At 38.0% G+C, this 17,794-nt stretch overlaps 2 protein-coding genes across 3 annotated transcripts in view; both read right to left on the bottom strand.

The window, feature by feature from the left end:
* rab26 (RAB26, member RAS oncogene family) overlaps positions 1-10,778 on the bottom strand; it is a 44,149-nt gene extending 33,371 nt beyond the window's left edge. The window contains exons 1-3 of one of the 2 annotated variants that reach the window (XM_089015432.1): positions 9,799-10,778; positions 9,324-9,510; positions 7,235-7,345 (exon numbers count right to left, since the gene is read on the bottom strand). In XM_089015432.1, coding sequence (XP_088871558.1) covers positions 7,235-7,345; positions 9,324-9,506 — 294 coding nt within the window. In that variant the 5' untranslated portion in view covers positions 9,507-9,510; positions 9,799-10,778. Of the gene's footprint in view, positions 1-7,234; positions 7,346-9,323 lie in introns of both variants that reach the window. The other variant, XM_089015431.1, reaches the window with a different exon arrangement.
* A 136-nt stretch (positions 10,779-10,914) lies between these two features.
* lmf1 (lipase maturation factor 1) lies at positions 10,915-17,577 on the bottom strand. The gene is made up of 11 exons (XM_089015434.1): positions 17,353-17,577; positions 16,760-17,069; positions 16,639-16,649; positions 16,130-16,278; positions 15,972-16,037; positions 15,638-15,805; positions 15,342-15,522; positions 12,778-12,931; positions 12,471-12,654; positions 11,853-11,965; positions 10,915-11,668 (listed from the first exon to the last, which is right to left on the bottom strand). The coding sequence occupies exons 1-11, from the start codon at positions 17,573-17,575 to the stop codon at positions 11,482-11,484; spliced, it is 1,746 nt and encodes a 581-aa protein (XP_088871560.1). The 5' UTR covers positions 17,576-17,577; the 3' UTR covers positions 10,915-11,481.
* Between the last annotated feature and the right edge of the window lie 217 nt (positions 17,578-17,794).

The following is a 17,794-nucleotide window of genomic DNA, read 5'->3' as shown; positions in this document are numbered from 1 at the left end:
TCAAACCACACGCTTGAAAAGCACCCACTTTACTTGAGTGCACTCAGTGCAGACGTGGTTTGTTATAGAGTGGAGTACTTTTGCTTTTTTGGGACATAAAAAGACCCCACCAGAGGCCAGTGTTAAGCCGAAGAGGACACAAAGCTAAATTACAGTCGAGCAGAAGAAGGAGATCATCGAAAAACACGAACGAGGTGTGCGTTTGTGTGACTTAGCGTCCCAGTACCAGTATGCTAAGTCGACTATTGCTATGTGTGGCTAAGGGTGTTTCTGTGTTGTCTAAGCAACGGTCTCAGGCAATAGAAGAGGTTGAAAAACGTCTGTTGATTTGGATTAATTTAAAGCAGATAGCAGGGGACAGTGGGAGTGAGGGTATTATCGCCGCGAAAGCACGGCAGCTTAATTCGGATATCATCAAGAGGCAACTACATCAACGACCACCACAAAGGTAAATAAAACGACTTTATTATATAGCACAGATTATTACTTTATTTACAATCCAATAGCACATTTATTATACGTAAAATATGGTATATTTTTTGTAGTTTCAAGGCTTATTTAGTACAGATTATGTTTTATGGGGACCTGGGAACGGATTATTGTAATTTTTAATGGTTTCTTATGGGAAATAAATGTTTGGCAGACGAACATTTCGCCTTCCACACACTTTCTGGGAACCAATTAAGTGTGTATCACTGTATTTGCAAAAATGTATGTATGATTTTTTTTTTTAGCAAATACGCTCAGATGTTTCATGCACACCGAATGCAAAAGTGATGATTACCTAACACGGTGACTAAGACCATAAAGGATATCAATTCACAAAGACAAATTGCCTTGAAACAGCATCGACACAAAAGGAAGCCATTTTCAAAGGCGCGTTGACGTGCTGCTTCTCAGAGATATCAGCTCCCTGTGCTCAACGTAAAGATGAAATCCTGTTTTTTTTAATGACTCAGGCTCTCAGAAATGTCAATGAATATTTCGACGTCACTGCAAACTTTTTCGATCATTGTCTACTTGTTGCATTATGTTTATATTTATTAGTTTATGTATTTAATTATTTGTCAATGTATTCATTTATTTTTTTCATCCATTTGCTTGTTCATTTATTTATCCACCCATTTATGTATTGATTTTTTCATGTATTTATTCATCTATTTATTCATTCATGTATGTATTTATTTATGTTTCTTTATCTATTTATTTATGTTTATTTATCTATTTATTTATACAGTGAGACCTCAACTTACAAACACCTTATCTTACAAACTTTTCGTCTTACAAACGTCAAATTTATGAAAATTAAACCTTATAATAAGCACTATTTTCATAATACACACCCACCACGGCTGGCGGAGTGATCTTCGGCGGAAGCACACGACCGAACAGCACCAGAGGTTAAGTTACCAACAGTCCTTATGGAAGGTGACTCTCCTTGCATAAGCAATCAATGACCATCAAAAAGGTAAATAAAACTTTATTTTACAGCACAGTTTATTTCTTTAATTACAGTCCTCATGTAATGCGCCTCTCTTTCCAAACAGCAATTCCGTTTGACCTTCAACCTCCAACGCCATTCCATCAAGCCATCAATGACCATCACAAATGCAAATAAAGTGACTTTATGATACAATGCAGTGTATTTCTTTCATTACAATACAATATCACATTTATTATACATAGAATAAGATATGTTGTGTGTAGTTTTAAGGCTTATTTAGTTGAAAAGTATATTTTATGGAAACCCGGGAACGGATTATTCCCATTTTGATGGTTTCCTATGGGATTTTTTTTTTTTTTGAGATACACACTTTTCGCCTTACACACTCTGTCTGAGAACCAATTAAGTTCGTAAGTTGAGGTCTCACTGTATTTGTTTATGTACAAATGTGTTTATTTATTTATTTATTTATTTATTTATTTCAACCCTTCCGTGCACCCCCTAAGATGATAAAGAGCGTGATTAGCTGTCCACCGCAGTGACCGCTGTCCCTCCATGGGACGACACGTGCGACAGGATTCGTTGCATTAACACAATTTTTGTTACATTTCAGCTAATTCAATCACACGCACACTAACATTTGCTCACTCACAGAGAATTCGCATCTGTCATCTCTGGGCACACGGGTGTGCTAGATTATGCACCACGGTTATCTTTAAATTGGAACGCTATTGTTTTATTTCGTAGCACTGCCTGGAAACAAACTGCTATCTGAAATGGTTCATTTTCCAGGAACTAAGGTTTATATTTATTCACGAGAAGAAAGGAACATCTTCCTTGAATGCAAAAAAATATAGCGATTTAAATTATTAAAAAAAAAAAATCACTTGATATTCACAGGATAAATGAACATGATTTTTTTTTGTTTCCTCAAAAATGATCATTGTGGAAATATTCCAAGAGTAAACTGCAATATGAATACACATGTTTATTAATATGAGACTTAAAAACCCAGCCTCATATTTTACATTGTATAAACTTACACAACCGACGTCTCCGGAAAAGTTGTGTCCATAATTTGTAAAATGGCTTCAAATGACTTCTACTGAGTGTATTTTACAAAGATTCCACCGCATATAGCTATATTTTACAATTTAAGACTCACACTGAATAATCCGGAAGTCTTGTTTTTGACTTGGTGACGAGCCCTCACGTTACGTCACTGAAGGAACGCCCCTGACCAAAAAAAAAAGGACACATCGTAGCAGTCCTTCATCACGTCAATGCATTTTGCTGTACTTGTTTGGTCTGAAAACTTTGTGTTGCACCAAAAAGAGGCAGAAGAGGGCAACAAAGCTCCGTGTAAGGAATTAATCAGCCTGTGGAAACGAGCTGATCAATTCCTTACACGGAGCTCTGTCGCCATTTTCTGCCTCTTATTTGGAGCTACACCCCCCGCCCCTTGCCTCAAAATGGCACGGAATAAATTCTTTAATCGATTGCAAACATATATGCTGTCCTCTTCAGAACTATTTGAATTATATTCATAACTGGATGAGTAACAAGAAAGCATATTCTCCGAGTCTGAAGCCATTGTTTTGATTCTCCAGCAAGGCAAGACGTCTTGGGGTGACACCACGAACAAGGGGGTGGGACCTTCGCTTTAAGTAATTTTTATTGGTGTTTTGCATTTGACTAAAAATATCATACTGCGTGTTTTGGGTATTTTAGATGCTATAAAACGTTTTTCTGATGTCAGTTAAAAAACAGAAAAGTGACGTCGGTTGTCCTTTAAATAAGTAAAGGATGAGCAAATCCCACTTGTGTTTACAATACAATACAATATTTATATTTAAAACATCCGCTGAGGTGTATGCAAAATATTTTTCTGATCTCCAAACATGTTGAGTGCAGATCAGAATTTGAACCTTGTATCGCGACAAACAGCTTTGCCATCCTTCAGCAAACCCTTATTGAATTGGAAAGCTTCCAATTTGGAGCGCCAGCAATCGAGATAGTCGTAAAGTAACGCAAAGAGGCTTTCAAGGCCAACCTGTCAAGAATATTTGCAACAAACCCACCCACCGAGGTTGTCAATTCAGGCTAATTTTAGTTAACGGCTTACTTTACTGCCTGCGACGTCATGGGAACATGTTCCTCAAATGATGACCTCTGTCCGTGAAGCTTGGAGGGAAAAAAATGCCAGCCATCTGTCGCCAAATAAACAGAATCTACTGAATAATATAACCACATAGTGTTGTGCGTTGTCATGGTGACATGCTCAACAAAAGGTATCGTCGGAGCAGTAAAAAGGAAACGCCAAAAGCGACACGCCTGGCGACAAAGCGATGCAACCTTTCAGCATCCTTTGCCCCAAAACATAAAAGGGGGAAAAAATAACTCAGGCTCGTCACAGTCTCCCCAAAAATTGTCAAAACTGACAACTATTAGAATTCAGAATCAAGAGACAAGCACAAGATTTAGGCAGGTTATGTAAGACAGGAAGAAATAAGCTTCTGTTCTGGTGAGCTTGTCCCATGGAATCTTATTAGCATGAATGCATTTCATCATTTTTTGCCTGGCTTATTTTTAGTAGAGCGTGCAGGAGGGGGAAAATAGATGCAGAGAAAATTATTCTGTTGTGGGATTTATAATAGGTCTTATATTATAAGGAGGCTTAATACAAGTTATGCGGTTCCTTTTTTATGAAGATTTCTTTTTTTTATGAACATGATCATGGATCAAGTTTTCTAGTTGTAAAAAAAACGGACTCAATGCTTAAAGTCGAGTCTTTATCGTGATATGTTAGTGTGTGATACATATGCAAAGAGCACAGAAATTGGAGAGGTAGGGTGAGGAAGGGGTGCCAAATGTTTTACGCCACTGGAGTAGTGGATACTCGAGAAAAGGCAGTTTTTTTTAACTTAACTATTTATCTATGGATTTATTTATCTATAGATCTATTTATCCATTTATTGTTAAAGTTATTTTTTTAAGTTATTTATTTTTTAATGTATTTATTTTTAAATGTATTTATTTTTAAATGTATTTATTTTTAAATGTATTTATTTTATAATATATTTGTTTTTTTTACTTTTCTTTTATTTATTAATGTGTTTATTTATGGGATTGGGCCATATTTGGAAATCTGTATATCTATTTATGTAGTTATTTATTTTATGTAGTTATTAAAGTTATGTATTTTTTAAGTGATTTATTTTTAAGTGATTTATTTTGTAAGTGATTTATTTTTAAGTGATTTATTTTTTAAGTGATTTATTTTTTAAGTGATTATTTTTAAGTCATTATTTTTAAGTTATTATTTTAAAGTGATTTATTTTTACATTATTATTTTGAAATTTATTTATTTATTTATTTACATATTTATTTGTGGGACTGGGGCTACATTTGGAAATCTAGTCATCTATTTATTTTCAAAGGTATTTATTTTGTAAGTTATTTATTTATTTATTTATTTATTTATTTATTTATTTTTAAATACATTTACATATTTATTTATGGGACTGGGGCTACATTTGGAAATCTAGTAATCTATTTATTTTTAAAGTTATTTATTTTTTAAGTTATTTGTTTTTTAAATTATTTATTTTTTAATCTATTTATTTTTGTGTCTTTTTTTTTTTGCTTATTTGATTTATTTACTAATTTATTTATGGGACTAGAGCTATGTTTGGAAAAATATATAACAGCAATACGCTGATGAAAATGATAATGGTGGGGGTAGCAATGTTGATTGAAGGACTTACACTGAGACAGAGGGCTATAATTTGAGGCGCAGACGACTACGACTTGTTGGAAGAGAGGAGCATTCCTAAGGATGGTGGGACGATGCCGGAATACAGAATGGCAAAACAAGGTTAAATGACCATCTTTGCCTGCAGAGAGATGCCCTTGAGCAAGACGCTTGGTTCAATATTCAGCCTTGCAAATACAACAAAAATAAAATACCGCAAGTTGAATTTCCCTCTGAGGGATTCACATTTGCATCTGAATTCATAAAAAAAAAAGAAAATTTGCAACTGCTAAAAATAACGGCGGACAGTCAAGCATAAGCAACTGGTTCAAAAATAATTAGAACCGTCTCTTGAAGTCTGAATATAAAATATGCAGTCGCCATGGCTGCGTTTGTGTTCAAAACTTCTCAGTAGAACGTCATGAAAGCTACAGAACAGCTAATATGCCACCACCACCATCATCATCATCATCGGCTAGATTGCAGCATCAAGTCTATGAGAATACAAAACAGCTCGCACCCGTGTGTGATTATGGCCAGCCCTACGTTGTAAATTGAAAATGGCCTTTTTATTTCTTGTTTGTTCATCTGGCTCACAAGAGGGTGCTTGTAACTTTTAAGTTGTGTTTCGCAGGCAAGCTAGGTTAGGATGAAACAAACAGCGGTGCAAAAAGCACAGCTTGAGCAGGAAAGAGGGGGCGTGGGGGAGTCGGGTCGATTATGAGCACTTCAATGAGGACCCTGGTACGCGTGACGCCCACCAATATGCAAATTCAAAAGTTGAAAGTGAAATACACAAAATGGCGTAAACATATTGATCATCAAGCTCTTACTGTGTTACCGGTGTTCACTGGGTCATTTTGTGCGTGTGTGTCAATATTTACGATCACTAGTCCACGCACGTGCTCAGCAGAGGAAAATAAAATACGACATTGATTGAATGAATACTTGAAAGCTTCATACATAGCACGTAAACAAGCTTTTTTTTTTTTTTTTTCTGCGAAATCATGTCATGACTGAAGCTAACCGTTTCCAGTTTTGCAATATCTGTGTGGGTATTTTGTTCAATACAGCATCTAATAGGCATTGTGAAAAATTGTCGATTAGAATTCATGTTGATATGCTGTTATCGGAAAAGCTATTTTTCTGTTTTCTCAGGTGGTTAACTCATTCACTTGCTAGATGATGTGCAAAAATGTGCTAGGGTTTTTGTCATTGTCACTCAAATTGCATGACCCACAGGATATTGAGTTTTAGGACTACATAAACATTCAATACAGCGTAAGAAACAGACAGTTTTTCTGTGGGTGAGTAGCAGCTGCCCCATGCGCCAGCGTTCACTCACCCGGAAGTAACTCAAAAAGATAGAAAGCTAGCTAGCTAGCTAATAGAATGCTAGATAGCTAATATGCTTCCTGACTCAATTAGCTAACTAACCACCAATCGCCAATAGATATCCAACTAGATAGCTAATAAATAGCTAGCTAGCTAGTAATAATAATCCATTTCATTTACACGTGCCTTTCAAAACTCTCAAGGTCACTTTACAGTCACAGGATCAGTTTTTCTGTGGGTGAGGAGCGGCTGCCACACGCGCCAGCTTTCACTCACCCGGAAGTAACTCAAAAAGATCGAAAGCTAGCTAGCTAGCTAATAAAAGTGCAGCAGTTCATGATGAAAACAGTTCATTCCTAAATTATATGGGTCTGGAGTTATCTGAGCTTGAAACAAGGGTGTCTGTCCAAAATATAATGCAATATATACATATAGCGCTTGAACAACAGCTGAAGCTGGAACAAAGCGCTAACATGGAAGAAAGGGAAATTTTGCCTTCTCGTGGAAGAGAAAAAAATATTGCCAGAGGCCATTGCCAGCGCTTTATCGGCACATAGCATGAAAAAAACAATACCCGAACAAATTCTGGAATGGCGCTCTACGTCATATTTTCAATTCCCGAATAAATTTGTGAGTTAAAAAAAACTATGAAACGACAAGGCTTGCTGTTACCAGTTCACCCGCATTTCAGGGGAACTTACCCGGAAGTCAATGCCCACCGTCGAGATGAAACTGCCAGCGAGAAACGCTCCATCTTTGAAGCGGACCAACAAGCAGGTCTTCCCAACACCTGAATCACCCACAAGCATCACCTAAAGACACCAAAAAAAATGAACCTTGCTGAAATAGAAAACTGTGTTTTGCATATACAGTAAAGTCTCGTTATATCGATATCGGATATATCGATAGTCCCGGTTATATCGATACTATTTCTATGCACGCACGGAGAAAATTACATGCAAACAGGGTCGGATATATCGATAGTCCCGGTTATATCGATATTTTTTCGGACTCCCTTGAATATCGATATAACGAGACTTTACGGTATCAGATAAGTTTAGATTGAGCACTCAACATTTCTTTATCATGAGATTCTGTCTGCAAAAATCAAATGACACTCAATAAGAGTTGTAAAATTTAAAAAAAAGCTGTTACAGGACAGATGGCCGACAATTACACTCAGTAGACTGCAACCTAGCGCAAAGACTGAGCAATCCAAAACGTGTTTGTCTGGCTTGTTAGAAAATCATGACACTGCCCTGGTTGAGTCATTGGTTCATTTTTTTTTTTACATTTCCAGATAGTCCAAGGCTCTTCATTTGAAACAAGCAAACAATAAAAGTCAAATTTTTGGTCAATTATTTACCAGGCATTAACTTAGAATGAGAAATGAATACTGATTTGTTCCTCATGTTATGAGCCTTTCCTGTGTCAAACGCATTTTTTTGCCATGGGCCACTTTGTCGTTACCTCTCAAGTGTCGTTACCTCTGAAGTGCTGGTTTGAATTTGAGGAAGCCATTAGAATGTTTAATCCCCTCCCCATATTACACACAGAGCGCATAACAAATTAATGAATAACTAGTTTTCAATTCAGAAATCAAAACTAATAACTGTTATTGTGGTTTACATGGGACATTTTTACATTTTGGTTCAGAATTGACCAAGCATCATGGAATTTGATTTGTTTTCACGGGGCGAATACAATGATGTGGTGGGCCAGATTTGGCCCCCAAGCCTTGACTTTGAGACCTGTTCCTTAGTGAGACTTATAACTTGCACGTAAATGTAAATAGGCCCAACACACTGAACAATATGGCCAAAGGGAATTTAAGTGTTACACAACATGCATGGTATTTGGAATTGAATTTCTATTTGTTGGGAGAAAGTCAAACTAACACAAAACCCCATGATTTTATTTTTTTACATATGGCAATAATTCATCTACGGAGGAGGTTTGCAATATAGTAACACTATTTTTTTCCATTATGTTGTTGGCATTGCAACACGCATTGGTTGTCAAAGAAAGACTTAACTCATTCACTGCCATTCACAAATTTATTCAGGAATGGAAAATATGACAGAGCGCCATTCCCGAATTTGTTCGGTTTTGTTTTTTCTCGTTTGGGTGCCGATAAAGCGCTGGCTCTGTCCTCTGGAAATGTTTTTCCCTTCCACAAGGGGGTAGCATTGCCCTTTTTTCCATGTTAGCGCTTAGTTCTAGCTTCAGCTGTTGTTAAAGTGCCATATAAACCAATATACTGTACAGTTATTGCAGTGTATTTTGTAGAGCCACACTCATTTCTAGCTCATATAACTCCAGACCCATATAATTTAGGAATTAACTTTTTTTGATGAACAAAAAGAGGTTTCTTACGCTGCATTGAATGTTTATGTAGTCCGAAAACTCAATATTCGGTGGGTCCTGGAATTTGAGTGACCATGACAAAAACCGGCACTGGACTGGACATTTTTTGCACGTCTGGCAGTGAATTAGTGAAATAATGCTTATGTTCGTGAGGTTTACATTCTGAGACAATCCTTTCAAACAAAGAACCATTTTTTTAATTTTAAACTGACTAGCACAACGATGAAAACAACAATACAACAAAAAGATAAGCAAATTACCTCTTTGGGTATCACATTACAAATGAGAACAAGACGTTTTATAGAAAATCTCAACGGCAAGGTTAAAGAAATAGACGATATGAAAACTTTGGCAGTGACAACACACCTGCAACTACTCGGACACTCTTAATTACCGATGCACTTACGTTTAAATGGATCTCACCTTGAAAGCAATGTCGTAGAATTCGCCGCTGCTGCTAATGGAAGGTCTGCTGGGGTAAACCAATCCAGAAGTCGGCGACGCACCTGCAGTCAAACATTTCCCAGTCCTACCGCCACCACCGCTCGGCGACCCTTTAGGACTCTTCGGGTTGCCTTTGCCCTTTAACGCCTTCTTCCTAGACATGGCTCTGGTAACAATTGGCGTTAAGATCATTTGTTGGGGTAAAGAAGAAAGAAATAATAGTATTAAGAAGTCAAAAGCGAGGAGATAAACGTGCTCCTTCTGGTTCACTTGTAGGTTGGACGAGTGGCACCCGTGGAGAGGAGGACGATGAAGTTCACCCCTGAGCCCACGTCACTTTATTTTTATTCTTTTTTTTTGCTAACGCACGTGACAAAAAAATAAAAACAACCGAAGTCGGTATCGCTGCAAAGTATAATAAAAACAAAAAACTAAAATACTTGTGAGCGGCTACCTGGATGATGCGCTTCTCAATGTAAACAGTCGCTTTCTCTATCTCTCTCTCGTTGCTGATTGGAGTGAACAGCATGCTCTTGATGGTTTAAAGGGAAAGTCAACACCGGGAGAAAAAAATTAATACAAATTTCGTTTTCAAAAGCGCAATTTGCTTTTGGCACTCATTAAAATTCGAAAGTTATAAGTGTCCAAGCGCAAGGCTGCACTATCCGGCGTAATATTAGAATGGTTATGCATTGTGTACACCGCTTCAGGAGACAAGCCAGGAAATTAAACAGCTTTCCCACAAGAATGTTTTATGAAAACAATGTCAGAAGGGTGAACTACAAGCAATACGTTTCACGGGTAACTTGCCAGACAATTCGGTGTTTGGCCAAAATGAAAAATATGCTAGTCGCCAGGAGGCCAAAAAGGTTCCTCTGCACTCAAGAAAGTTAAGAGTAAACTTGGAAAAAGTAAATGTTTAAATACGACGAGGAAATCATTTTGTTCCAGGCTTGGAACGATGTCAATCATAATACCGACACGATTGTCAATGTGTCATCACTGGGGTGAAATAGCGACGCTACTTTAGCAGCCTCTATTGGCAGTTTTTTGTTACTACAATTGTCTTTTTTTTTTCGGTTACCTGCACCTGAACGCATACTGCATACGCAACAACTCTCAACGTGACTCTGACATGGTAGATTGATTATTTTAAGAACATTTTCGGTTCAAAGCGACAGAACAGTTTGTCAGTTACCTTATATTGTTATTTAGGTGAATAAACAAGCATAGAATCGCAGAGTAGTTTTTTTGTCATTTCAATCGTCAATGTGTCATCACTGGGGGGAAATAGCTACGCTACTTTAGCAGCCTCTATTGGTAGTTTTTTGTTACTACAAGTGTCTTTGTTCGGTTACCTGCATCTGAACGCATACTTACTGTATTCGAATATTAATAAATCTTCAGAAAGTTGTCAACAACTCTCAACGTGACTCTGACATGGTAGAAATGATTATTTTAAGAACATTTTCGGTTCAAAGCGACAGGACAGTTTCACAGTTACTTTATATTTGAATGAATGAAAACCCATTGTTATTTAAGGTGAATAAACAAGCAAACAATAGCAGAGTAGTTTTTTGTCATTTCATTTTAGTCAAAAGCAGCGGCATATGTTAAAAAAAGTACCCATATCATGATGATCACATACCTGTCAACCTTGACTGTACCCTTATATATGATTACAATTCCAGTATAAAAGTTGTAGTACACTACATTATCTGAAATAATAAAAAAAAATGCTAACACAAGCGGAAATACAGACAGCTTACCACACATGTGTACGTTATGCATTTACCAATCAGACCGTACGCAGCGCAAAAAAAAAATATGATTGAGAATTACTTTTGCTGGTTTGCCGTGACAATAGTAGCAATCGACGGGGACATTGTCGTTGGCTGCCAGCAGTTGAGATGAACTGGATTTGAGCCAAAATGGTCTTTTTTGTTTGCCGTATAAAAGTTGTAGTACGCTGTACATTATTTGAAATGATACAAAACACTAAATTCTGGGAAAATGTACAAGTTGACAGGTATGTGATCATATGGTCCCAATTGTAGTGAGGCTATCAAACATATTTTTATACCATTGATGGTGAGTTATTTTTTTTTTTACCGCGGTAGTTCCATGTCAAATATCCTTAGTTTTTCCGCATTGGTATATGTGGGTGAGGCCAATCTCTGGACTCGAAGTATCCCTTGAGTGCTGCAAGATCCACAGCGGGAAAGTAGGGCCCGATGTGCTTTCTCACCCACCACTTGCCCTCAGCTGCATTGGCACTGCCCGGCTGGCTGAACTTGTATCGAAAATGTTCTCCTCGTACCCACCTGAGACAGATAGAATAGGACTGTATATATAGTATAGTATAGTAGTATATAGTAATAGTTCTATATAAATGTCAAATTGACTGAAATAGGCGCTACAAGCAGAGCTAGCAATGCCCGAATATAGATTATTGTAGTATAGATCATTTTGCGACACAAAATCAGGCTGAAAGCTGTAAACCCTTACCTGGGGATGGCCTTATCCTGGAAGGGGTTATGATCCAGCAGCGAAAGGACTGTGCTATCGTTAGCTAAAAGGCGTCCTGCTATGTGAATGACCCACTCACTTTGCTCGTAGGTCTATGTGAAATACAGGAATTAGATTTTTTTAACTTCAGAAAGATTATATTATAATAATACTACATTTCATTTTTAAGCACCTTTCAAAACTCTCAAGGTCACTTTAAAGTCACAGGATCGTTTTTTTCTGCGGGTGAGCAGCGGCAGTCACACGCGCCAGCGTTCACTCAACTCGGAAGTAACTCAAATAGATTAAAAACGTTAGCTAGCTAGCTAATAGATAAGTAATATATAGCTAGCTCGCTAGTTAGATAGATAAGAGATAGCAAATAGATAGCTAGCTAGGAAGCCACCAAGATAGCGAGCTAGGTAGCCAGTTAGATAGCTAGCTATCCAGCTAGCAGGGTAGCTCACAACGCAAGGAATAAATATATTGTGAATTGAGTTTTAAACCATGATTAGTGCTTGTATTCGGAAATAAAAGATATTGTCATTATTTAAAAAACATATGTAGCAGTGAATCCATAAGTCCTACATAGGTAGATTTTGCTGTTGAGCGACTCACCTGGAAGGCCGCAAACCACATGAGCCAGTCCAGGCGATAATGATACGGGGAAATAAGGCATGGCCGCCTGTAAAGATCTCCTGGTTTACAAAAGAATTGATATTCCGCCCAAACTGCCTTCGGGTCTTTGGGATCTTCACTCAGAGTGCCCTGGAAAATCACCTCAGTGCGCTCCTTGGTAATACTGCAAATGGGAATACAATTATTAAATATGTGGGAATACAAATGTCTGACGATTAATAGCTGAGGATGGAAGAATCTCGTTTGCTATTTCCAACAACTAAACGTCAAATATGAGGAAATGTACCTGCCAAAGGCCCCGTAGGTGTTGACGATGCGTAGTGGATCAAATGAGGTGTTCATCACCTGCCTGGGACTCAGTAAATTCACGACAACCGGAAGACTCAGGCAGCCGATCAGAATGCCCAATGACACGTTGACCACCTGACGAATTCGCATTCCTGATACACGCATTAAAAAAAAGAGGCAAAATTAAAAATGAAGTTCAGACAAATATTGTTGAGAAAAAACAGATTTCCATAAAAAAATCAAAAACTAAAGGCAAAGGTTACGTAACACCAGATTATGACGAGAGCAAACCAATGCTAGCATGCCCATATTTGGAAGTGCTAGCGTAGCAGCTAACCAGGAAGTTTTTATATGAAAAATGAGGCTACCAGTTTCAACTACTGTCTTTTATTAAAATAGGATAATTATTAATAATAATAATAATAATAATTGGATCCTCGCGGGTCAAGCAAGAGGACAGCCATCTTACGTTGCCATCATTACTAGCTACCTCTGTGCGGTTTCCACTAAAAATGCTTACACCATGAAACATGGAAGGAATAATGACCTCTAAAAAATTAAATTAAATGACATAACAACAACAGTAACAACAATTAAAAATATGAATAATGAATAATAATAGCAATAATCATAAACTATATAGCTAGCCAGATAGATAGCTAATAGCTAACTAGCTAATAGCTAACTAGATAGCTAATATATAGACAGCTAGACAGATAGAAATAGGTAGCTAACTAGGTAGCTAGCTAGCTAGAAAATAGCTAGCTCGGTAGCTAGCTAGCAAATAGCCAACTAGCTAGCTAGCCATATAGACAGCTGGATAGCCAGATAATAATAACAATAATAATAATAATCCATTTCATTTCTAAGCGCCTTTCAAAACTCTTAAGGTCACTTTATAGTCACAGGATACGTTTTTCTGTGGGTGAGCAGTGGCAGCAACACGCGCCAGCGTTCACTCAACCCGGAAGAAACTCAAATAGATAGAAATCTAGCTAATATATAGCTAATAGCTAGCCAGCTAGATAGCAAGCCTGATAGATAGCTAATAGCCATCTAGATCAGGGGTGGGCAAACTTTTTGACTCGCGGGCCGCATTGGGTTCTAAAATTTGACAGAGGGGCCAGGAGCATTTGGAGGGAGTGTTTGGGCCGGAAATACTCCGAACAAGTTATGTCCATAATTTATAAAATCACTTCAAATGACTTCGACTGAGCGTATTTTACAAAGATTCCACAGCATATAGCTATAGTTTACGGTTTAAGACTTGCGCTGAATATTCATGAAGTCTAGTTTTCGAGTTGATGACGATCCCCATGTGACGTCACGTTTGGACCGCCCCTGATCCGTGTTGATCCGTGTTGATGGTGAAATTAGAAGGAAAACACATAAATAACGCCATGGTGAATCGTTGTGTGTTGCACCAAGACAACTATTTGATATTCGCTGACACAAATTCCCAGCTGACAAATCAGCCCATTTCCAACGGAGCTTGGGCGCAATCTTCTGCTTTTTCTGGGTGCTACATTTCTGTCCTTCACGGCTCGAATTGATATGGGAGGACTCCTAGAATCAATTGCAAACATTTATGCTTTCCTCTTCAGAAGAACAAGAACAAGAAAACATCTTCTCCGAATCTGAAGCCATTGTTTTGATTCTCGAGCAAGGCAAGACGTCTTGGCGTGACGTCACGAACAAGGGGGTGGGACCTTCTGAAACTGGCCATTTCCGGATTCATTTTGAAGTCATTTTTATTGGTGTTTTTCATTTAACTAAAAATATCAGCCTGCCTGATTTGGGTATTTTAGATGCTATAAAACGTTTTTCTGATGTCAGTGGGAAACACAAAAAAATGGTACCGGTTGTCCTTTAAATGTAGTGTGTACAAACCTCATAGCACAGTCAGACCCCAATTTATTAACTGTCTTTCAAATGTGAAAGATATTCCTGATCAGGTAAATTTGTCTCAAGGAATATGGCGTTTACATACTATTTCGCAGATACTTCGCAGAGGAGGAAATGGAAATAGATTAAAATAACATATGCACTGTGATTTATCAAGATTGCGTCTGTTTCCATCCATTCCAAAGTTTCCATCGAAGGGGCAAAGTTAAAGAAATCAACATTTATTGAAAAATGGAATCACTTTCAACATTCAAAACATATTATTACACAACGAAATATTCAAGCTCAATAATACCTACTTGTGTTAAATTCCGCCAAATCATAGATGGTTTGTCCTGACCGCGCGCTCAACAAACTCCTCACTGACGCTCTCGCCTTCACGCGCTAACAATACACGTGTACCGTCACCAAGCACACAAACATAGACTACCTGCAGTTGAAATTTGCATACTCGGCTCGGCAGCCAATCAGAAGCCTGCTTCTTTCTTCCCATCTAGATAGTTAATATATAGCCAGATAGTCAGAGAGCAAATAGATAGCTATCTAGGTAGCTAGCCAGATAGCAAATAGATAGCTAGCTAGATAGCAATAATAATAATAATAATAATAATATATAACATTTCTCCGCCACACCAAAAACGAACACAGCATTAATACCTTTAGTGGCTTCAGGTGCTCGTCCACTTTTTTCCTCATCTTGAATCTTCAAAACCGTTTTCTTGGCTCCACTTCCGGAGGAAAACAAGAATCCCAGTGACGCATCATCAAAACAGGCCAAACTGGGTACAATGGTCAACCAGTTGAGAAAACTGAGGTTCCCACTCACGATCAGAACTATCTGGTAGGCCCGAAAACACAAAACAGTTTGATTCCAAAGTACGTAAACAGTAACTAAGACCATAGTTTATTTTATTATTTTTTTTTGCATTGCATGAATATGTAGAATTGCTTACCTGAAATATAACCTGCAGCGCGCCATTGACAATGCACATCCGCCTACCCAGGAAAGTGAAGAATGGGACGATGAGCTCAATAAAGTGGTTGGACATAGTCTCAAAGCGATGGAACCACCAAGGTGAACGATGCATATAGTAAGACACGGGATTTGGGACGGGCTGCGTCTGAGATGAAAATGATGGGGTAGAAGAGATTTTTAAAAGAAAGAAATATCAACAATTTCAGGCACTTATAATGATAACCTGCAACCTGATAAGCTGTCCACCATTGTAACCGCTGACCCTGAAAATGGTTATTCTGAACATAATATATCGCAGAAAATGAATCTACCTCATAGTGATAATCCATGCAGGTGAGGTCTCGCCAACATTTGTCCCCTCTGATTTTAATCAGGCCCTGAAATACACAACCTGTTCATTTTGTGCAAGTGTACCTGAATGCATCTTTTATATATAAATGTACTGTCAGAAGAAGAGAGTTTCACTCACAGCTCCAAGCATGATGCGGACAATGAGCCATCTGAATGTCCAAATGCAGATAAGGGAAGGAGGGCAGCGGCGTGGGACTTGAGACAGAGTCCAGATAGGACACAAAAAAATAGCCAGGAAGCCCGTTTCCAACAGCTGACTCTCCCAGCCTAGATTAAAAATAAATAAAGTTAAATAAATAATGATCAAGAAGACCTTTTTTTGTTTGTTTTGCATTACTACATTATGTCACTTTACATACGACATTACCTTACTTTACATTTAGAAATTACATGTATTGTGTATGTCTTTTTTTAGCCACATTATAAGTGCCTTGCACGCTGGGTCCGAGAGGATATTAATTTCATCTGCGCTGTATGTCATGGATATTAGCATATTTGACAATAAAGATGACTTTGACATGGAGTGAGGATGATATGCACTTCACATTTCGGTCAATGTAGAAGGGAAAGGGGTATTAAATCATTAATGGGAATCAATTACAGAAAAAAAACATGAAATAAACTTACCAAAGGAGTACCTGCAGAGGAATAAAAAAAATATACATTGTTAAAATGGTGATACAATTTAAATCATGATGTCTTACATGATTTACTGTCATTCTTACATTTGATCAAATCCAAAACTTACCACAGCTGCCCCACATTGACCAAGGAGTGATACAGTACCCACAAGGACACCATGATCACCATATTGGCCATTCCGGTCACCAGAACAAAACCAGACAGGGACATCCCCACCAAGGCGATGCCATCTAGGTTAGCGTCCATATTGCTCCAGTCCAAGAACCAGAGAATGGAGGGTGTATAGGCCAGAGCCGCCATGCATATCTTTCCTCCAACGTAGCGTTTGACACTATTGAGATAGCTCTTGCAGGGCATCAGGCCATTTTCGCCGATCAGCTGTTTATTCTGGTTGTAAGCGACAGTGAACGCCACAACTGGGGGGGGGGTGACATTAAAGAGCATGTTTGTGCATTTATGTTTGTCTGTCAATGGAATCCCTTTATGGTGTCTTCTTTTTGCATTGTCCCCTTATTTTTATTGTTTCTTAGGAACTTCGTGGAAATTAATCAGAGAAAGTCCAAAATCAGGGTGGGTTGTTTTATTTAATGTACATGTATTGTATTTAAATCTAAAGCTGCAAGATTCACCGACAAATTCGCTTTTGACTTTCTTAAAAACAACCGACTCATATGTTTACACTTACGCCGGCATACTCACAGTAAATAAAGGCAACGGCACGTAACAGCACAATACGAGTGAGCCAGAAAGTCCCAGTTTGTAAGGACTGGAGCTTCTTTTCTTTCTTAGTGCCTTCCATTGCATTGGTTGCATCTTTTGTGTAGGCATTGTCGGTAAACTTTACGTCTGCTGCTGCTTCTGAAGCACCTTTGAGGCGTCTTTTCCTCACTGGCTCGCTCTTGCTTTCACTGGAGGTCGCCATGTTGCTGCCTGCGTCATTTGGTCACGTGTCCAAACAAGCGGAAATTCATTTAATTTATTCGATCATCGAAATTAATTAACTTAACCGACGTATTATCAGCAGTGCATTTTACGATCATTTTCTTTTATTTTTAATTATTTAAATAAATACATACATAAATACATAATTATTTCAACCGAAATGAATGAGACAGGTCATAATTGGGTTGATAGTCAGGAG

This window comes from Hippocampus bargibanti, linkage group LG15 (genome assembly GCF_051943395.1).
Source record: "Hippocampus bargibanti isolate YZ-2025 linkage group LG15, ASM5194339v1, whole genome shotgun sequence".
Lineage (NCBI taxonomy): Eukaryota > Metazoa > Chordata > Actinopteri > Syngnathiformes > Syngnathidae > Hippocampus > Hippocampus bargibanti.
Note: the sequence above shows the minus strand (reverse complement) of the source record. Positions and strands in the feature narration are given on the sequence as shown.

Excerpts from the sequence above, each read along its gene's own strand:
- lmf1 (XM_089015434.1), bottom strand. The coding sequence starts at position 17,575 with ATGGCGACCTCCAGTGAAAGCAAGAGCGAGCCAGTGAGGAAAAGACGC. Across the intron at positions 16,038-16,129 it reads TCCGCATCATGCTTGGAGCT|GGCCTGATTAAAATCAGAGG; the intron begins GTGAGTGAAACT and ends TGTGTATTTCAG. Across the intron at positions 15,523-15,637 it reads CGCTGCAGGTTATATTTCAG|ATAGTTCTGATCGTGAGTGG; the intron begins GTAAGCAATTCT and ends CGGGCCTACCAG.